Below are 23063 nucleotides of genomic sequence, written 5' to 3'. Positions count from 1 at the left end.
TGTTGTTTTCCTTGCCTGGGGAAATATGTTCAAGAAGAGGTCACTCATGCTTATGTCTAAGAGGTTTTTGCCTATGTTTTTTTCCAAGAGCTTAATGGTTTCATGACTTACATTCAGGTCTTTGATCCATTTTGAGTTTACTTTTGTATATGGGGTTAGATAATGGTCCAGTTTCATTCTCCTACATGTAGCTGTCCAGTTTTGCCAGCACCATCTGTTGAAGAGACTGTCATTTCGCCATTGTATGTCCATGGCTCCTTTATCAAATATTAATTGACCAGATATGTCTAGGTTAATGTCTGGATTCTCTAGTCTGTTCCATTGGTCTGTGGCTCTGTTCTTGTGCCAGTACCAAATTGTCTTGATTACTATGGCTTTATAATAGAGCTTGAAGTTGGGGAGTGAGATCCCCCCTACTTTATTCTTCTTTCTCAGGATTACTTTGGATATTCGGGGTCTTTGGTGGTTCTATATGAATTTTTGTATTATTTTTTCCAGTTCATTGAAGAATGTTACTGGTAGTTTCACAGGGATTGCATCAAATCTGTATATTGCTTTGGGCAGGATGGCCATTTTGATGATATTAATTCTTCCTAGCCACGAGCATGGGATGCTTTTCCATCTGTTAGTGTCCCCTTTAATTTCTCTTAAGAGTGACTTGTAGTTTTCAGAGTATAAGTCTTTCACTTCTTTGGTTAGGTTTATTCCTAGGTATTTTATTCTTTTTGATGCAATTGTGAATGGAATTGTTTTCCTGATTTCTCTTTCCGTTGGTTCATTGTTAGTGTATAGGAAAGCCACAGATTTCTGTGTGTTGATTTTGTATCCTGCAACTTTGCTGTATTCTGATATCAGTTCTAGTAGTTTTGGGGTGGAGTCTTTAGGGTTTTTTATGTACAGTATCATGTCCTCTGCAAATAGTGACAGTTTAGCTTCTTCTTTACCAATCTGGATTCCTTGTATTTTTTTGTTTTGTCTGATTGCCGTGGCTAGGACCTCCAGTACTATGTTAAATGACAGTGGGGAGAGTGGGCATCCCTGTCTATTTCCCGATCTCAGAGGAAAAGCTTTCAGCTTCTCACTGTTCAATATAATGTTGGCTGTGGGTTTTTCATATATGGCCTTTATTATGTTGAGGTACTTGCCCTCTATTCCCATTTGGTTTTTGTCTTTCTTTGTGTTGATGTGGTGGATGATGTTGATGGACTTTTGAATGTTGTGCCATCCTTGCATCCCTGGGATGAATCCCACTTGGTCATGGTGGATGATCCTTTTGATGTATTTTTGAATTTGGTTTGCTAATATTTTGTTGAGTATTTTTGCATCTATGTTCATCAGGGATATTGGTCTGTAGTTTTCTTTTTTGGTGGGGTCTTTGCCTGGTTTTGGTATTAAGGTGATGTTAGCTTCATAGAATGAGTTTGGGAGTATTCCCTCCTCTTCTATTTTTTGGAAAACTTAAGGAGAATGGATATTATGTCTTCCCTGTATGTCTGATAAAATTCTGAGATAAATCCATCTGGCCCGGGGGTTTTGTTCTTTGGTAGTTTTTTGATTACCGCTTCTATTTCGTTTCTGGTAATTGGTCTGTTTAGATTTTCTGTTTCTTTCTGGGTCAGTCTTGGAAGGTTCTATTTTTCTAGGAAGTTGTCCATTTCTCCTAGGTTTCCCAGCTTGTTAGCATATAGGTTTTCATAGTATTCTCTAATAATTCTTTGTATTTCTATGGGGTCCGTCGTGATTTTTCCTTTCTCATTTCTGATACTGTTGATTTGTGTTGACTCTCTTTTCCTCTTAATAAGTCTGGCTAGAGGCTTGTCTATTTTGTTTATTTTCTCGAAGAACCAGCTCTTGGTTTCATTGATTTTTGCTATTGTTTTATTCTTCTCAATTTTATTTATTTCTTCTCTGATCTTTATTATGTCCCTCCTTCTGCTGACCTAAGGCCTCATTTGTTCTTCTTTTTCCAATTTTGATAATTGTGACATTAGACCTTTCATTTGGGATTGTTCTTCCTTTTTTAAATATGCTTGGATTGCTATATACTTTCCTCTTAAGACTGCTTTTGCTGTGTCCCACAGAAGTTGGGGCTTAGTGTTGTTGTTGTCATTTGTTTCCATATATTGCTGGATCTCCATTTTGATTTGGTCATTGATCCATTGATTATTTAAGAGCGTGTTGTTAAGCCTCCATGTGTTTGTGAGCCTTTTTGCTTTCTTTGTACAGTTTATTTCTACTTTTCTGCCTTTGTGGTCTGAAAAGTTGGTTGGTAGATTTCAATCTTTTGGAATTTACTGAGGCTCTTTTTGTGGCCTAGTATGTGGTCTATTCTGGAGAATGTTCCATGTGCACTTGAGAAGAATGTGTATCCTGTTGCTTTTGGGTGTAGAGTTCTGTAGATGTCTATTAGGTTCATCTGTTCTGGTGTGTTGTTCAGTGCCTCTGTGTCCTTACTTATTTTCTGTCTGGTGGATCTGTCCTTTGAAGTGAGTGGTGTGTTGAAGTCTCCTAGAATGAATGCATTGCATTCTATTTCCACCTTTAGTTCTGTTAATATTTGTTTCAGGTATGTTGGTGCTCCTGTATTAGGTGCATATATGTTTATAATGGTTATATCCTCTTGGACTGAGCCCTTTATCATTATGTAATGTCCTTCTTTGTCTTTTGTTACTTTCTTTATTTTGAAGTCTGTTTTGTCTGATACCAGAATTGCAACACCTGCTTTCTTCTCTTTGTTGTTTGCGTGAAATATCTTTTTCCATCCCTTGACTTTAAGTCTGTGCATGTCTTTGGGTTTGAGGTGAGTCTCTTGTAAGCAGCATATGGATGGATCTTGCTTTTTTATCCATTCTATTACTCTGTGTCTTTTGATTGGTGCATTCAGTCCATTTACATTTAGGGTGATTATTGAAAGGTATGAACTTATTGCCATTGCAGGCTTTAAGTTTTTGGTTACCAAAGGTTCAGGGTTAGCTTCTTTACTATCTTATTGTCTAACTTAACTTGCTTGTTGAGCTATTATAAACGTGGTCTGATGATTCTTTATTTCTCTCTCTTCTTCTTCCTCCTCCTCCCTTCTTCATATGTTGGGTGTTTTGTTCTGTGCTCTTTTTAAGAGTGCTCCCATCTAGAGCAGTTCCTGTAAGATGCCCTGAAGAGGTGGTTTGTGGGAGGCAAATTCCCTCAACTTTTGCTTGTCTGGGAATTGTTTAATCCCTCCTTCATATTTAAATGATATTCGTGCTGGATATAGTAGTCTTGGTTCGAGGCCCTTCTGTTTCATTGCATTAAGTATATCATGCCATTCTCTTCTGGCCTGTAGGGTTTCTGTTGAGAAGTCTGATGATAGCCTGATGGGTTTTCCTTTGTAGGTAACCTTTTTTTTCTCTCTGGCTCTCTTTAATACTTTGTCCTTGTCTTTGATCTTTGCCATTTTAATTATTATGTGTCTTGGTGTTGCCCTCCTTGGATCCCTTGTCATGGGAGTTCTGTGTACCTCTGTGGTCTGAGAGGCCATTTCTTCCCCTAGTTTGGGGAAGTTTTCAGCAATTATTTCTTCAAAGACACTTTCTATCCCTTTTTCTCTCTTCTTCTTCTTCTGGTATTCCTATAATGCGTATATTGTTCCTTTTTGTTTGGTCACTCAGCTCTCTTAGAATTCTTTCATTCCTGGAGATTCTTTTATCTCTCTCTGCATCAGCTTCTCTGCGTTCCTGTTCTCTGTTTTCTAGACCATTAATGTTCTCTTGCATCTCTTCCATTCTGTTTTGAAGTCCTTCCAGAGCTTGTTTTATTTCTGTATTCTCCTTCCTTAGTTCTTGAATATTTCTCTGCAAGTCCATCAGCATGGTTATGACTTTTGTTTTGAATTCTTTTTCAGGAAGACTGGTTAAATCTATCTCCCCAGGTTCCTTCTCAGGGGAAGATGAGCAGATGTCGAAGCTGTCTGGATCATATTTTTTTGCCTTTTCATGTTGACAGGTGCTATTGACTGTCAACTGGGAGGGCCAAACTTTCCACTTGCTACTGGCCTTTCTTTACTGGGACAACTGCGACCCCAGTGGCTTGTGTTGGGTAATTGAGTGTAGAGTGCGTCTTTGTGTCTTGCCTGGCTGATATGGAGGAAACTCCCTTTCTGTGGGCGGGGCCTGCCTTAGGCTGTTTCTCTGCTTTCGCAGCACCCGGAGGGGTAATGGAAGGGTGGGGGGCTGTTTGGCTGTTTACCTCTGTGAGGGGTCTCAGAGCTGTTGCCCAGGGGGTTAGTGCACCCGGTTTTCCCTGTAATTTTCAGCCACTGGGCTGTGACCTGTGTTGTTTCCGTCTAGCTGTTAAATCCCTGTCCCTTTAAGACTTTCAAAGAGCACTGGCTTTTCTTTGTCACAGGGGCATCAGCTTCAGAACCCGCTCAGAGGTCTTGCTGCCCTATTTCCCTAGTTTCCAGCCCTCCATGCAGGTACTGTGTCTGCGCTCTGGTGTGGGTGGCTGGGGCTGTGTGTTTAGCAGTCCTGGGCTCCCTCTCCCTCCCTCCAGGAGCTGGGGGGAGGTGTGCTGGGGTCCCGCCGGCCGGGGCTTGTATCTTACCCCTTTCACCAGGCGCTGGGCTCTCGCACGTGTTGATGTAGTCAGGCTGTTGTCCTGTGTCTTCTGGTCTCTCTTTTAGGATTAATTGTATTTGTTGTATTTTCAAAAATATATATGTTTTTGGGAGGAGATTCCCATTGTCCTACTCACGCCGCCATGTTGGCTCTGCCTGATAGTAGTGTTTTTTGTATGTGATTCTGGAAAATTTTCCAAATATCTACACACATATAAATGCATTCATATATTACATATATACATATATTATTTTTATTTACAGATGGAGAAATGATACCTTTGTTGTACAACTTGCTTTTTGTGCACTTAGCACTGAATCTTGGATATCTTTTCATATCTGCACATATTATTATTTACTGTACGTGTTCTATTGTGTTGACTCAGTATTTTATAACCTTGAAAATTTTCTTAAAAATGTGTAGACTCTTGCACAAGAACCAGTAGGATGGCTCTACGGTCCATCTTCCACAAAAATAACATTTCTCGGTTGCAGAGTCCCAGAGACAGAGAGTACAAATAACAGTGGAAAATAAAAACAATAGGTAAAGCAAAACAAAGACCATGTAAAATATTCAGGATGATGTAGAAGGACCAATGCTATCAAAACCTAAGGATAAATAGATTATAACAGTTGGCTGCTGATGTTTTTTGAATCTTTTGAAGAAATTATGTAATTATTTGGTAAATATTTAAAATAACAGTTAAAGAAGCCATAGATATTCTCAAAGTCCTTTATGTGAATAAACATTCCTAAGAAAACCTCAAATAAATCAACCAGGTCTTGATTGCACCTCTTGTTTTGTTGATACTGGTGGTGTTTATAGCTAGTTTCTCTTCCTTATTTGAGTCTTCAGTTAGACGTCCTAGGGAGATATGGATGGATTCAAAGTTACGTGCTTGAAATGAAGGTCATTTAGATGGCCATGCTGTAGAACATGGATAATGTAAATTAGATTGGAAGCTGATGAAGATTGAAATGTATATATTTTACTTACATCTCTGATTAGAACCTTAGTTAAAAATAAAATGGGGGCTGAGATAATGTATGAAAGATTATCTGATATTTGTATGGTGCTGAATTAAACATTGTTGAAGGAGACAAAGAATAAAAACAATGATTGTGTTAAGAATAGGTCTGTGGGCTAAAAAAATTACATACAGTTAATGGTGTGTCATAGTGTCTAAACTAAAGAACTTAATCTGAATTGTTTTGACTTAAGATCATAGCAGTGGATAAGTAAAGTATTACATTCAATGCCCTTGTACTTCTCAGGTTGATAGCATGAAGTGCTATTTTCCTTCTAATTATTTTATAACATTCCTCACTTATTGGGCTTTGTCCAGTCCACCAACAAATTAGGTCAATTAATATAAAAGATGTGTTGTACAAAGTGAAACAGATAAAGTAAAAGATTATAATTGCTAGCTACAATGAGATAGTGTCCTTGGGAGTTAATTCAGTATTATAGGGCATAGTGTTATTTTAATGTGTTTATTTTTCTCTGTTATTTTCAGTTTAAGCTGTCACAATGCACTGTGTCACAATCTTTGCAATATGTTCTAATAGTGGAACAATTCAGGTGTAGTGCATTGATTGTGAAGTTAATATAATTTATACATTATGAATATAAATAAGATATTGAGACTAGAGTATTGTAAAGTACAATGTGAACTGTATATGGAATTAGGCATTTTATACTTTTATACATGAATCAGGAGAAGCCATAGTGCTTGGCCAGGTAATATAACCTAAATAATGTTATGACTAAAGTAAAATGCAGTGTTATCATCATGCAGGCAGAATAGATTAGTCCTGGTGAAAGAACAAGAAAATCATGTCTTATGAGTTGCAGTCTGAATACAATTTCTGGATGAATGGTGAAAGCATATGTAGTTGTTTGCTCCAATATATTTCTTCTGCAAATAAATACTGTTTGGTATCTGCTTTATGCCATACCATTCTTGGTGTGAACATAATGAAGTTCCTGCCTATATGGGAGTTTATATTCTAGGGGGAGATATGCCTAACAAGTGAAAACAAACGTATGATGGGGCTCCCTTGGCTAAGTGTTAGAAGAAAAATAAACCAGGATAAGGGGATAGAGTGATGGTTTGAGGAAGGGGTGGCCTCTCTGATGAAGGGAGGGTCAGTAGAGACCTGAATGGAGGTCAGGGATGAGCCACTCTGTATCTGAAGAAAGAGCACAGGAAGCAGAGAGAAGAGCAAATGCAGAGGCTCTAAACTGGAAGCATAGTTGCTGAGTGCTTCAAGGATTCAGAAAGGAGGCCAGTGTGACAGAACAGAATGGACAAGCCAGAGAATGGGAGAAGATGAGAGCAGAGGGAGAAACTTATGTGCCAGGGGGAGGATTTTACTCTGAGACAGGAAGCCATTGGAAAAATTGGAGCAGACAAATGACATGATCTGAGAGTTCTGAAAAGATTAGTCTAGCTGCTGTGAAGAGGTTACACTTTAGCTTCCTGCAACTCCATCTCCGAACAGCTGTGCTCTTGAGTTTGTAATTAATCCTGGGTTTTTGTGGGCCATGCTTCAATGCCAAAGGTAACACAGAAACATCTTTACTGTGTAGACAGATGATGTCAGTCACGGCTTTTGTCATGGCGAGTTGTTGGGAAGATAATTGATTGACTACACAAAGAATGATCAAAAAGTACGGGAATAGTTTTCAAGGTGACCAGGAACTTGGAATAAACTCAGGTATATCTTTACTCTGCTTTTACAGCCTTCTTACATTCTGAAAACTCAGATGAAAAATTCTTGGCAAAACTTGCTTCTGTCACTGAATTGCTCAGGATTCTTAACATGTTTTAAGATAGGATCACTTTGTTTTGTTTCAAAACAAGCAGAGGAGAGGGAATGAATTTAGAAAACTTGTCTACTAAGATTGAAAACTATATCCTTGCCACCATTTTTCAATCACTGAATTATCAAATATAAAATGAATTGGTAGAAATTGTGACATTGTTGGCAATAACACAGGGATGTAAGGCCTTTCATCATTATAGGTAAAGTCATTAATTGATGCCTCCTTTTTTGAAGAGTACATACAAATACATATCAAAAGCTTCTAAAAGTATCCTTTTCTTTGACTCAGAAATTCCAATTCCAGCAATTCATCCTAAGGGAACAGTCAGAAATAAGTATGAAAATGATTGTAAGTGGTATTTGACATAGCTTTATAATCTCACACACACATAAAATGGAAATAACTCAGTATCTAACACCAGGCAATCGATTAATCAAATTTCAGTAAAACCTTATCAGGACAATCTATGAAGTTATTGAAGGATCTTTTTTATTTAATGATATGTGGAAACAGTGACACTATATTGCTAAATGAATAAAATGGGATACAAAATGCTATCTCTAGTAAGACTAGAATTTAAAAAGTCCTTAGAAATACACCAAAAGGTTAACTAGTAGTTCTGAGTGGTGAAACTAGGAATATTTTTTTCATCTTTGTACTTTTTTAACTATTCAAACTTTAGGTAATAAATATTTACTATTTTTATGTTTAGGGAAAATATAGTAGTTACTCTTAAATATGTTTGTCTTCATAATAAAAAGCTAATATTATAAGAATATTCTGAAAAGAACATTGAAAAATAAAATATCTTAAAATATCCTATATCCTTTGAGTGGTGCTTTTCTAAGGAGTTCTCTGCATGAGCTGCTTTCATTTTGCTACAGCTGTTGTAAGAACTGCCACTCACCTTTGCTTTTGATGATCGCCTTTATAGAGAGGTAAAGGAGAGGAGCCTTGAGGGGTGAAGGGCTAAACAGATGGAGGAAACAAAGTAATGTGTCCCACTGGTGGCACGGGATTCTTGGCGTGCAATTTCCCCCTTACTATGGTCAAGTGGACAAGGTTAGACACTGGCCAAGTTCTTGCTTTTATGTGTCAGTTTCAAAAATCATCTGAGAAAATATGACCTAGTGAGGTCTTTTCTGGTCTCAGACCTAGTAAGTCCTTGATGCTCGGGCTAGGGTCCCCCATTCTTGCTGGATCTGAAGCAGACAACACCTAACTATACAGGCTCTCATCCACTATCAAAGTCTAACCCTCCAGGGGCAAGCCAGCAGCAGTGGGCAAGTGGGGATTATGGTCCTGATACAGACGGACTACACGCTTCACTGTCGATTCTGAGTGAGTTGTAATTTTCAGATTATGCTAGTCCTGTTCGGCTTCCTAAAATAATCTTTTGGTTTAATAGCTGCTTATTTTTGGTTTAATAGCTGCTAATTATTTACTTTAATTATTATTGGTATTATAAGCCATATTTCTTAAAAAATTTTTTTGTTGAGGTATATTAGACACACAATATTATATTAGTTTCAGGGATACAGTATAATGATTCAATACTTGTACAATAAACCATATTTCTTTATAACCTGTGGACTACTTGGAAAAACTTAGATGTCTTGTTAGTTCTGATGCAAAGCTTCAAGTAATTGCTACAAATTCAGACTCCCTCCCATCCTCCTGTCCTACTCTCCTTGGGGTTTCTATTGCTCGGTCAACTAAGCAGATTTATATACAAAGACTTAAAACACTTCTTATTTAAATTCTCTAGTTATACAATGTTAACATTACTTAATGGGTAAGATGATATTTAACTTATATATGTCATATTTATAACGTTCCTGAAATAAAAGTTGACTTGATAACAAACCCAACTATAACCTAATTGTCATGAGTTGATGTCATCTTTAAATTCTGTTGTGAAAAACTTTTTTTATTTGGCATATGGGATGAATGAATAAAACAGATTCAAAGCATTTTTTAAAGAATCTATTTCCACTACTATATCCAGTGCCTCTTTTCATTTCCATGTTTGTTCTTTTGAGATTAATAGAGTTTAGGTTATTCCATTTTTACACCCAATGCCACATGAGGCAGATATTTCATTATTTGTTTCCAGAGGGATCAGTAAGTACCTACCTACCTTAAACTGAGCTAGAGACCAATTCTAGTTGTTGTTGCCAAAGTACTGTTTTTAGATCAGTTGAATCAGAATATCTGAGAGGAAAGAAAGCAAGAAAGTAAAAAAGCAAGAAGGGAGGGAGGGAAGGGGAAAAGGAAAGAAAGAAGAAAAGAAGGAATGAAGTAAGGGAAGAGAGAAAAAGGGAGGGAGAAAGGAATGAACATTTGGAGATACCACGTTCTTATCTAAGGGGGCAGATCTAGGTCTAGCATTACTTACTAACCAGAGGTTAATTAACCAGAAGGTATCATAATGGTAAATTTCAGGGTTTTAGGGACATGAATTATCAGATGATAAAGAGGGGATGGAGATGGGGACATGTCAGAAACTAAAGACAAACTTAACTGATACAGTCTTGCCTAGAGTCATACAGGACTGGGGGATGGTACTTAAAGTAGATAATATTCGTCGTCATCGTCATCATCATAGCTATTATTAAGTGCTTAAGCATTTGCTAATAAGTGAAGGATAAGCAAGCCCTACATACAGTACTTCATTTAATCCTCCCAATAACTATTGAGTAGGTATCTCTTTTTGACAGTTGAGTAAACTGGGGCTTAGGCTTAGACCAAAGGTGGCAAGTATGGAGCAGGGGACTTGAACTTAGTTCTGTGTGCTCCTGAAGTTCTGTGCTAGTAATCAGCTGCAGATAACTGGAATTTCTACAACAGCTTTTACTGTCAAATTTATGGGTATCATGCAAAGCTTTATTGCTTTGTCCACATGGAGTAGTACTTGGGTCAAGCTACTAACATCTGCTAATGGATGAAATGCTCATAGTTTAGTCAGCTCTGGTAGTTGTAACAGTTTCAAAGAGCAGTGATGACCAGTGTTATAAATGCCATAACACACATTACTAGAAAGGAAAAGGCAACTAAACTCCTTTTAGCTTCATTTCATTGCATGTGCATTTAGCAAATCTGTCCCTGCTTCTGGCTGTGGTTGTTTTTTTTTTAAGTATTTTTTTTGCATGAATTTCTTAACCTCATGATCTTCTTTTGTGTTTTCTTTTTGAAATCATAGCTTGGAAGCCGTTTAATCTTGATAGATTTTAAAAACAAGGTCACATTTTAATGTGAATGCTTTTAAATTAATCCCTTGCTGAAATGATGTGAAATAGATCAGCAATATTCCCATGACCTGTTTTTATACCTTTTGATATTTTCTATGATCTGCAATCAGCTGGACAGATAATAGCGGATGCCATGGAACCTGGCCACCACTGCCACTCTGGCACCGAGTCTGGTGTTCACAGCACAGATGAGGAAGAGAAGCACTCGGGGACGCCGGAGATTGACACAGATGCAGGTAAGGGCACATCATTACCCAGGAAAGACCTTCAAAAATCCTCTGCAAAAGACAGCCCCATTTCCATCTTTCATCTTTCTATCCTTGTTTCCTCCTTCTTCCACTTTTATTTTATTTTCAACTACTGAATATGGTGGCAGGAGGTGGTTGAGCGGCCTTAAGGGGATCTTTAAAGCTGACATCAGATATGAATGTTATTACTCTCTTTTGAATACATTGATGCCTAGCATGGAATAAAAAAAAGACTTTAGATTCTGAAAAAAGTACTGGTGGGGATTTTCAGATCAGTCTCATTTTATAGCCTGCCCCCCAGTTACTTGGCCAGGCAGGAGGTTTTGTCTAACTGACCTATTGGAGATATGGAGAGCCATGGCACCTTTCACAGTGATTTATTTGAACTTAGTTTTTTAAAAATTAGGAGTATTTCAGCTGTAAGTGTGCCAATTAGAGTAATTCAACAGACCATGGACATATATGGCCAAATGTCCTGTGTCCTTAAAATCAGGCTTCCCCACAATTAGTGGATGGCTTTTTAGAAAAAAATGCCCTAATTTGAATATATGTATGCATGTATATGGGATAAAGGTCATATTAATTTTATTCATCATGTGGTCATATTACCCCCATATCACATTTTAATGATTGTCATTCATTAAACACTATGAATTATTTTAGGTTTTACCCTATTTTCAAGTATACATGTTTGCTGGTCACAGTTTTATGGATACTAGCAAAAGACACAAGACTCCTGGGTCAGAGAAAAAGGACTTTATTTCTTCCAACAAATAACATTTGCCAGATGATTTGCACTCCTGCTGCCTCCCTGAGCTCTAATTCCCCTCAGGCAATGTGGAGAGGGTCAGGTGACACTTGAACACGGGGTGGACTGAGTTACAGGAGCAAGACCCTGAAGTCAGAGAATCCAAATCTTTTATAGTAGGCATTCAACCAGAGATGTTCCAGTGTCCCTCCCCCAGACACTCTGCCATGCAGGAATAGTAGTTGTTATTGATCAAATCTGATTCAATCAAGAAAATATAATATATTGCAAGCAGCAGGAGGAAATGTGGAAGGAAGATCTCTCAGGGCTTTCTGTGTGCTAGGCACTGTGCTAAGCATTGTCTGGTTCACTGTGAGAAGGATTCTGTGAATCAAGCATTGTTATTCCTACTTTACGGATAAGGGAATGAAGACTTAGCTATTTTCTCAAGCTCATTCAACTAGTAAGTGGCAGAGCTGGCATTCTCACCAGGTCAGTCTGAATCCTAAATACACACTCATCCCACTAAATCAAATTGCCCTTTTGTGAATATTGCTTGCTCTATATATTCATTTCTTCCCCAAAGGTCCATGAAGTTACCATAAAAAAATATGTTATGTTTTTGTACTGACATTTCTTAGTAGGGCTTCAATTCCTCTTTCTCCCTTGCTTCAGGAATGTCATGTCTGAATCCTCTTTAGTTTTGTGTGTTCATATAATAGCTCAGCTGGATGACATTAGGACTTTCTTTTATAGAATTTAGCCAGAGTATATTATTACACTGTGACCAGGCAATTTTATTCCCTTGTTTTCCTGAATGTTCTTTAATTAATCCATAAATTGAGAGGCGAGCTTAGCAAACAGAAGACTTTATTTAAATGTTTTTCATAACTAACTTTTTAATATACTTTCATGTAGGACTTTGAAATAACAATAGATACACTATTAAAGAGACTTGACACACATTGTTGTTTCTCATTGTTTTAACTTTGTTCCAAATTCAGTAATAATCTGTAACGAAATAGAATGGACCAATGAAATGAAATATAAATAATGAAATAAAATCCTTTTAGGTGAATTGGCTGCATGTTCTCTGAGTGAACATTTGGTTCTATATTTCCCTCTGGGAGCTTCTAGGTATAATTTAGTAAATAACTGCTGTGATAAGCTGCACACCATCCATAAAAGTCAACACAACCCTATTAATAGATCTGAAATTTCTGTTACTCCTTTGAAAGAAGACATGAAAAGTTAACTTCCAAATACATTTCTTAAGGGAAATGTAATATTAGCTGTTTACTTCAAACGTGTTTATTGTAATAGCTGACAAGAGACCAAGGGAATGGAACAAAGGACACCGTGTTTTGTGTTAGAAGAGGAAAGGAAGTGGTAAGATAGTCCTGGATGGGATATCAAAATAGGAAAGAAGGAAATAAGATTAGGGCTTTAGGTTTCTGGTCGATTGTTGGTGATGGGGTGAGGGGTGAGATGGCTAGCCAAGAAGGCAAGTAACAACAGAAAAAATGAGGAAGGCTTATTTACCTGCTCTGTAAGTTTACACAATTTGGATGTTGACACCCTGGTGTGATAACTTATTTTATAGCATCTAGTTCAATGTTTTCTATAGATGAAACAGATTAGACTGATAGAAATGATTAAGATAACCATTTTAGAAGCTCTTCTCTTCCTGAGTATTATTTTGTGGTTGGAAAATTTTAATGCTTTGGATATTTAGCATGACATGCCTTTACTTATTTTGCATGGATCATTTGAACAGAAATACGTATATTTGTTAAATAACAAAAATCCATTTGCAACCTTTTAAGAAACATATTGAACTTACATTAAAATATAATAGCTAGTATACACAGATTTGCCAGGGAATTATGGATGAGAATTTATGAAATACTTCAAGAAGCCTATTTATGTTGAAAATTGTCCCAGACTACAAAGTTCTGTCTTGTTCTGTGATCCTGTTTTGCCAAAGGCAAATCAGTTTCTGAACAAAGATAGGAAGTATCCTGACCTATAATACAAATTGGTGTCTTTAGTAAAAAGTCTTACCTTGAGCTACAAAATTATTTGATGGCTAAATCTAGATATAGTAGCTTTAAAATGTGGGAGTAATGTATGGGATAATGATCAGCTCATACTCTATTATGATTGCTTTGCTAAATGCCCACGAGTACAAGAAACTTAGGCCAAGGCCAGGCATATTATGGTGCCATAGGGAACAATGATTTCTAAGCAGATAAAATACTATTTTTCTTATTGCATAGTTTTTCAGCAAGTCCTAATATTTCAAATGAAAGTAGGAGGCATGTGTGTGTGAGACAGAGATTTTATTGTGCCAAGAAATGGAGTTTTGTTTTCAACAGTTGTGGTGCTCAATTTTCCCTTAATATCGATGTGTCCATTAAATTTGATAGCATTTCTTTTCATCATGAAAAGCTATTATTAAATCATGGTGCCATTACAGTTGATGGAATCATAGAATCAAGGAAATGTTTTATCTGTAATATCAATGGCCCCTTAATATTATATATAAATATCTCTTTTAAAAGATTAGGTACACTGTCTTCCCCCTTGTGCACTTTAATTAAAGTAACTTTGTTTTCTATCCTTATTTTATAGCACCAAATAAGAATTTAGTGGTGAAGGAAAGGGCAGCACTCAACTCAAACAAGGAATCCAAGCAAGCTGCATTAGAAACATATATACCGGAGAAGAAGGAAGCGGTGGAGGAAGATGAAGCTCCCCAACACAGGGAAGCTGACACAATGGAAGAGCAAGGGGCTGCAGCGCTGCGGAGAGAGGCGGAGGGTCACCACGTTCCCTTAAGGCAGGGGACGCCAACTGCTGGGCTGCCAGCGCCAGTGGAACGGTTTGCCAAGGAAAGAGAGGCGCTTCCGGGCCCAGCTAGCAGGGCGGAGGCAGACGCAGCCGGGGCTAGAGGGCTGCATAAAGCGGCGGTTAGCCCCTCGGGAAAGGCAGCATCAGGAGGCTCGGGCGGTTGGGATGAAGATGAAACTCCCGGCGAGCTGGCCTTGCTGCACAGCGCCCTGCAGACAGAGAAGGCAGCTTCTGAGGAGGAACGGGGCTCCGAGGCGGCGGCACTGACGGGCAGGGCGGCGGCCCTGAACTCAGAGCGCGCTGAGGCGGAGGCAGCGCCCAGGGCGGCAGTTGCCGCTGGGAAGGGCGAGGCCGAGCCGGGGGAGGCTGGGAGGCAGGCGGCGTCTGAAAGGCCGGGTGTGGAGCACAGTGTAGAGGAAGCATCCACAGACCTAGAGGCCATGGCATCCGTGGAAGACGCATCCAAGAGACAGGGTGGTTCAGGAGAGGCCATACGTGGGGCGGAGGAACAGGCCCAAGAGAAGGAGGCAGCGACGGAAACGCCAACGCCTCGGAGGTCTTCGGCTTCTGTGATGGCCGCGGCAGCCCCGGCGGGCGTCTTGGGGGACAGGCTGCAAGGACTTTCTAGGGGAGACGGGGAAGGGGAGGGCGTTCAGACCGAGGCAGGGGCTCCTAAGGAAGGTGACAGGAAAGAAACAGCGCCCGAGGAATTTGATGCAGCGGCGGAGACGAGGAAATCTGAGGGGCCGGAAGCCCCTTGCAGGGAAACGGAATCCGCGGGAGAAGCGGGGCCAAGGGCGAAGGCCCTGCGGGAGGAGAGCGGGTCGGGCGCGGAGAGCAAGTTTAGACGGGGAGGTGACGCAGCCCTGACGGAAGTAAGGCCCGAGGAAGAGGCGGAAGCCCCCCAGAAAGAAACGGTGGGTGAGGCTGCGGATGAAGCTGAGGGCGCCGCTGACCTGGCCGAGGCCGCAGGGCCGCCAGGAGACGGAGCCGCGGCTGTGCTGGAGGCAGCACGTGGACTTGAAGAGTCATTAGGAAACGAAGGAGGGGAAGGACGGCGAGAAGCAGGAGCCGCAGCGCCCAAAGGCAGAGCAGAGCGGCCGGGCAGCAGGGAGGCGGCCGCCTCGGCCCAGGACGAAGGGCTGGGCCCCGAGGGCGAGGGCGCCGCAGCGCCCGGGCGGGCTGAGCTGGCCACAGAGGCCCAGGACCACGGCGGCCGTGCAGGACCGGGAGGGAGGGGTAAGGAAGAGCCTTTACAAGGGCGACAAGGAGTGGGGGGCACAGTGATGACCCTCGAAGATGTTCCTGAGGGAGATTCTGTGATGGCAGAACAGTTGAGTGAAGAAGTGATGGGAAAGGACCCAGAGAGGGAGGTGGAAGAGTGCACTGTGGGGGCAGGAGTGACGCGCACCAGGCTCACAGAGGAGGACCGGAGCGTGCAAGCATTAGTAGCGTCTGATGAAAACATCCCCCAAGGAGAAGGAGAGGCAGAAAGGGCGGCAGAGGAGAGGGAGGCGTCCACAGATTTGAAGACAGCTGAGGGGAAAACAAAACCAAATAAAGCCTCCTCCTCTTCAGATGTTGCTGGTGAGGAAACTTGGCACGAAGTGGATGAGTTACTAGGAAAAGAGGCAGCTGCAGAGAAGGCAGCCGAGGGGGAAATAGCGCTGAGCAGGGAGGATGTGCCAGCGGCAGAGGCGGTGACACTGACTGGGGCACCAGAGGCTGAGGCGGGAGCTCTACAAGAACCTTCAGAGCTGGAAGGAAAGGCCCCGCAGCTGGGGCAGGATGGGGAGGGGGGTGCCGCTGAAGCCACTCTGCAGGCAGAGGCCTTGGGAGAGGAGGGGAGCACGGGGAGCGGTGATGGGGGTCAGAGGGCAGGCGCAGCTGAAGAATTCAGCCCAGAAGTATCCCAGAAAAGAGAATCAGAGCCCAGTAGAGAGAGTCCACAGGACGTTGAAACACACCCTGGAGGGCCCGACTGCACTGAAATCCAAGAGAAGCAAGAACAAACAGTGCAAAGGGAAAGTGAGAATGCAGATGTGTCCCCGAGCAACATGGAGGCCGAAGAGACTTCGTGGCACACGTGAGTTTCAGCCTGTTCTGTTTGCAAGTGTACACACACACACATTCTGCGGCTTGGCCCCAAGCCCATCCTCCCTGGGGCTGTCTCACTGAGGCAGGGCCACGGCACACACAGGGACCCGCTTCTATTCCTTTCTCAACTCTCTCCCTTATGGGGCCTCCAAGATGAACTACAGGGAAAATGTGCCACAGGGATACTCCACAGAAGGAGAGAGTCAAACTTGATTCCAGAATTCATTTCCCTTTTAGTGTCTAAAATGATGCCTGAGATTATTTGCCTTTAAATGGGCTCTATGCCATCATTTCTGCAGTTTTGTGAAGTTTAATATATATATGTATACATATATATAGCATAAATATATTAGAATATTTAAAATACATAAAAATTATAGAAATACATAAAAACATGTGTGTATATGTGAAATACTGACTACAGTAACTAAAGACCGAAATTGTTTTTAGCAGTCCTTTGTATTCCTGTTTTTCCATGCCTTATATCTTTGTGCCCAGATTCAACTTTACTGAGTAAGTATATTCATAGTTCTACTATCCATATTATTTTTCAGGATATTTTAAAGGTATCTTCTGGAAGACTTCAACGGTGGAGGAAGACTCTCCAAAGCATCTTGCTAGAACTTTAGAACTTTAGCCTTTTTTTTTAAATCACTGTGCTTGCCTGAGCTGGTAGACCAGTAAATGACACTTCAGTCTGTCCATGCTGGTGGGTGGTAGGTAGTGTGTGTGTACCTTGAGAATAGCTGAATAAATCTGTAGGCCTCTCAAGAGGGGCTCTGTTTCCTAATGGAGGACTGTGAGCCTGTTAACATATTCAACATAGCTAACATGTCTATATGCAAATCAAACTGATAGTTTTCAAATGTTTGGTTTTTACTGAAGATGACCTGAAATGTCCAGTCCTGACATCCGGGGTTTGTTTAAATTTTTTTTATTTTTAATCAAATATTAGTCCCAGTTCCATTCATGAGAATTTTTTAAAAAATCTGTGGTTTAGGGCTTCAATGACTTGGTTTATACAAATGAGCTCAAAAGGTCCTTCCATGTACACTCAATACTAAAGATTTCTGTAGACCTCTAAGTCCTTCCATAAAAGGATTCCATGGCATGCATACTCACTTACACTTAGAAATATTCATTCTGTGTATGCCAGAAGAGTAATTTAAAGTGGGAATCTTATTTCAAAATGCTCTTTGCTTCTTGTGTGTGTTTCTATATTTTTGCTTTCTGAGGTGGACTGGTAAATGTTTGTGACATTTCATCCCTTGGTGACCATTCAAATTTAAGTCAAAGTAGCAAATAATTTAAAGTGGGAATCTTATTTCAAAATGCTCTTTGCTTCTTGTGTGTGTTTCTATATTTTTGCTTTCTGAGGTGGACTGGTAAATGTTTGTGACATTTCATCCCTTGGTGACCATTCAAATTTAAGTCAAAGTAGCAAATAATTTATCTGAGTGAAATGAGTAACAATAATTATAACAGGCAAACATTGTCCATCAGCACATATACTTGCATTTTAGACTCTAGACTCTTTGGTTGACATCATTCAATGGAAAAGAAACTTGGATTAAATCAGTGTGCTGCTCACCTTCCTGGGTTCTGTTATTTCAGAGTTGTGAACTACCCTTGCAGTGCACTGTAAATCAACAGTCACCATCACTTTCTAAATCCACCCCCCCCCCATGTTACTAGAAATAAATGTGTATCATCATGCCTCCCGGGTTTCAATTTCCTTGAAGACATCTTTGTTCATATACCGGTACCCCCAAGGGCACAAATGTTTGGCCATCTTTCCTCCTCATGAGGAGGTGAAAGAAAATTTCCTAAAGCAGTGGTTCTTCAGCTGGATTACTAATTAGACTCATGGGGCACTTCGTGAATGAGTCAACCACTGGTCCCATCCCAGAGATTCACATTTAATTAGTTTTAGATGGGTGTAGGCATCAGTATATGTATATTTTAAATTCAGGTGATTCTATTCTCTAGCCAAAATTGAAAACTGCTACCCTAAATCATCATATATTCCATGCTGGCTGCTCTACACTCTGTGTCCCTAAGTGCCAGGCATATTATCTTTATAAGTCTGTTTCATTTTAATAAATAAAGGAAGGAGCCGTTCATTGATCAAAGATATAAAGGCTGAGTAGTTTCCAGAGGTGGTCCCTTGATCAGGATACCAACATTACCTGGAACTGTTTCAAATACTACTACCCACCCTCATCTCAGACCTATTAAATTGGAAACTGTGGCTGGGGCCTAGCAATTGGTGTTTTAACAAGCCCTCCAGGTAATTCTGATGTGCTTTAAAGTTTGAAACTGCCGTCATGGACTATTGATTATATTGAGGATTAGTCCCAGCTGGAAAATTGATTGCAGAAGCATTGTGAGATTCTCTGTCTCTGAGTCTCTCTCTTTCTCTCTTTTCCTGTCTCTCTGTCTCCCTCACTATTTTTCTTTCTTTCTCTAGGAAAGAATCACTCTGAAAGTGATTGATTCAACTCTAATTTTTACTGTAACTGTAATGTGTTTATAAGTCTTTCAGCCCCACCCCCTGTTGAGGATGAGCATCACTAATGGCACATCCTAGATCCGCATTGTCTGTGTTCCTGTTATGAGTGGATTTCATCTGTGTTGTTTCCAGTTTCACTTATCACTGAGCTGCATTACTGTGGAGCTCTACAGTATTTGTTCCCTGATCTCAACCCCAGTGTTACAGAGCACTTTGGATACAGAGCACCTTACAGGAAGAATTGTAAACTCCCTGATTCCATTGAAGAATGAGTTTTGTACAATGTGCTAAATGGAAATTGCATTGGATTATTTTTATATTTAACACATTCCATCAAAACATTCTGTAACATAATTCTACAGTCTGCATGTGGGTTTAACTATGAAAATCAGTGTTGTGATATTTTGATTAAATGAATTCTTTCTCTGAAAATAATATGTTAATAAAATTATTTCTCTGTTCAGTTGAATTGTTTGCCTAGTTTCACTACTAAAAGCATAAATAAACCATTTGTTTACAGATAAGACAGGTGAATGGTTCCTTATCAATTACACTCAACTTTTAAAATCTTCCTTGTCCTTTCCTTATAAAATTTAAACTCCATAGAGCAGAGAGAATTAGTTGCATTGGGCTATATTTTCAAGTATATGTTTATATTGACTGCATTCAATCATGTCTTTCACATGCATGGAATAATCAGAGAAGGAATTATTGTCACTGTTTCATAAATAAGTAAATAGAAGCTCAATAAAGCTAAGTGGCTTATAGAAATATGGTCAATCTCAGTTCTTTGGCTCCAAACCCTGACTTTTTCATCACGTATACTACCCTCTAGGAAGAAGTACAGTAAATGGATACAAGATACCATATGTGAACCCCTACATATTTTTGTTTACTTGTAGAAGGAATAAGAGAAGAAAAGAAGGCTGAGTTTGAGAGCAACTTTGAAAGAATTTTAGCTGTTTTTATTCCCTATTCTTTTGTACCTTTTGCTGCTGGCCACAGTGACAGGGAACTTCCTTTACATGACACAATTGGGTGGTATAGAAGGGGAAAGATCGAATCTCATTAATATATATGCTCTTTCAGCAAGAAGGGAGTTATATTTCCAGCCAGTGTCAAAGAATACAATGAATTATTTAAATAACTCCAGAGAAAAATAGACAACAAAACTAAAGATAGGCAGAATTAGACTAATTTCTTGAGTTAAGCCTTTTCTACAGCTTTATAAATTCTTGTGTTGAACATTTAAAGTATAGATGGGTTGCTTAACGCTTCTGAGATCAGTAATTTTGTCACAATTATTGCTCGTGGTAAATGATTGTTTGAGAAAAGAAAAGGAAGCCTTAAGAAAGATGCATCTAGTAAATGAACTATTCCAAAAGCTTTGAGGACAGCCCAGGAGAGGCCACTTCTGACCTTGGAAAATATTTCCTTCCAGTATTCTATACCACCCGACTGTATCATGTAAAAGAAGTTCTGTGTCACCATGCCTTGCAGCAAGAGGTATAAGAGACAGAATAAATACAGCTATAATTCTTTAAAAGTTTACCCTCACACCCACGTTTTCTTCCTTTTTTTACTTCCTTCTAACATCATGCCCTGTGACAGGAAGAACTGTGGTCTTCAAAACAACAGGAAACATTAACTCTGTAAGATAAAATTCTGGCTATGTAAGAATGCATATTCCTTTTGAAATTTCTTTCAGAAGTCTCAGCCTCTTTAATAATCTGTGCAACCCTTCCAATATTTTAGAATGCCGCAGTACCTCCATCTCTTCTTAGGCAAAGTAAGGTACTCAGAATATTCCTGGGACAGAGAACTTGATACCAAAGCCTATTTAAAAACTGGCTCTGTGCCTCCTTTGTCCATTGTTTTCTGGTCTTACTAAGTATCTACTTACAATGAAAGGTTATGTTAAGGATAAAATTATAGAGGAAATCTCACAGTTGTTCAAAAGCTTGGTACTAATGTGACACAAAGAACTTTGAGCTGGCATGGTGTACCCTGGAGGGAAGAGGATGTTTATCTGGGGATTTATTGGTGAGGCTACTTTGCAAGTGTTCAAGCTTCATAAGCACTTTTGTCATAATGTGAACCCAAGAACTTGCCTGCACGCCAGACCTTGCCTTTTGCCAGTTCCCCACTTGCTCTTCATTATGGATGCCAACTCTTCATTTACCAGTGTTACTCTTTTGTCTCTGGGATGTCATAAATGACAAAGGAACAACTTGAAATTTGGTGTAGGTCTTGAGAAAGGGGATGTCCTTCATGACTGGTTAGCAAATCCTCACACAAGTCAGTGGTTTTCAGTTCTTTGTTTTCAAGAAAACTAAATGAGGATCTAACTGAATTGTCAGCTAGGAAGCCTTCAGAATAACTTGGAATTTTATCAGTCTGAGAGTTTTGGTGAATCACTTAGGAGGAGTTCAAAGAAGAGCAGTGAAGCACCGTGCAACCAGACCACCTCCACACCCATCTACTCACTGATGTGACATGCACAAACCCTACTGTATGTTTCTGCAAATAAGCAGAAAATAGAGCAGACCTCATGTGGCACACTCTCATTCAGCAGTAAATAATTCATTCACTGATATACTAACTAAAAATAGGAGTCACTCTATTAAAAGATCCATTTCTACTTCACTTTTATATCTGTTTATCTAAATGCATAATAATGTATGCAGTTTTGATAGACTGCATATTAGTACTTATTATAATGATAGCTCAGTTCAGATGAAATTTAACACACAGAACCTATAAGAAAGTTTTTAAAATTAAATTTTAATTAATATAATGATTTAGCTAGAGAAGAATGACAGAGTAATAAAAAAACTTTAAAGCATAAAAATACACTACAGTAGGATAAAAATCTGCGGGTAAAGTGGAATTTTTTTCATTAAAATTAAATTTATTCTTACTAAGAAAAAATGAATGACGTGAGATTTCTAAATGTGAAAGAAGAGCTCAGTTATGTACATTTGAAAATGGGTATCTTAGCTTCCTCGGGAAACACGCTACAGCAGAAGTTTGTATACAGAAGATTTACTGGAACCTGTGCTTGAGAATAACACTGGGGGGGAGTAAGGGAAGCAGAAATTGGTCAGGTAAGAAGACGAGCTATGATGGCTCACCCCAGAGGCTGCAGCCCATACCATGGGGAGTTCTTGAGCTCAGATGGCAGAATAGGATAAGGGGACCAGGCTTCAAATTCACAGGATTCATCAGTGTTGGCTGCCTTCCCCAGAGGTAGCATAACTTTTGACTAGTCAAAAGCACTTCCTGTGATTGAGTTGGATGGGAGCCCACAGTAGATCCCATTCTAGCAACTGGGGCATGCATGTACTGGCCGTGAAGAGGGAATCTGAGTGGCACCCCACAGCATCCTATACATGGATAAAGGTGATTTCAAATTGTGATGGAATTTTTATTTCTTTGGACACATTTAGGAAAAAAAGTAAGCATTTTATCTTAAAAACATCCCATTTTATAGCATGCTAGAAATTACATCTGTAACTACAATTTAAACTTACATGAAAATATGTAGATGCCAAGGAAACAATGTGTGAGTGGCTACTGACAGTTTCTCAAAGTTCTCTCAGTGGTATGTGAGCAAAAATACTTGAAGAGCACTGGTTTAATGGACAAGGTGAGTAACACAGGACTGCATTTCTCAAACTCGGAGGCATGGCAGCCGTTACAACTGAGTTGTTAAAATTTTAATTAATGTGTGAAGTTTGTTGTGGCTACATACTGTTAAAATGATGTCTGTCAGAAAAATAAATGAGAGGGTCATGCATGGTGTTGCTACAAGGAGGACGTAAATCCTCGTGCAATGTCTAGCTGTTTCAAAGGAAGGAAATGTGCCTCTTGAGTGTGTCCAAGTGCGGTTGGGTTAGTCAACAGTTATGCTCAAGCAAATTAGTCTAA

General features: G+C 39.7%; 1 protein-coding gene across 2 annotated transcripts in view; it reads left to right on the top strand.

Annotated features, from left to right (window-relative positions):
* ERICH3 (glutamate rich 3) overlaps positions 1-19904 on the top strand; it is a 121099-nt gene extending 101195 nt beyond the window's left edge. For both annotated transcript variants that reach the window (XM_037024391.2, XM_037024390.2), the window contains 3 exons: positions 10786-10911; positions 14306-16610; positions 17176-19904. In XM_037024391.2, the coding sequence (XP_036880286.2) occupies positions 10786-10911; positions 14306-16610; positions 17176-17185 (2441 nt within the window). In that variant the 3' untranslated portion in view covers positions 17186-19904. The remainder of the gene's footprint in view (positions 1-10785; positions 10912-14305; positions 16611-17175) is intronic.
* Positions 19905-23063: the final 3159 nt, after the last annotated feature.

This window comes from Manis javanica, chromosome 4 (assembly GCF_040802235.1).
Source record: "Manis javanica isolate MJ-LG chromosome 4, MJ_LKY, whole genome shotgun sequence".
Taxonomy (NCBI): Eukaryota; Metazoa; Chordata; class Mammalia; order Pholidota; family Manidae; genus Manis; species Manis javanica.
Note: the sequence above shows the minus strand (reverse complement) of the source record. Positions and strands in the feature narration are given on the sequence as shown.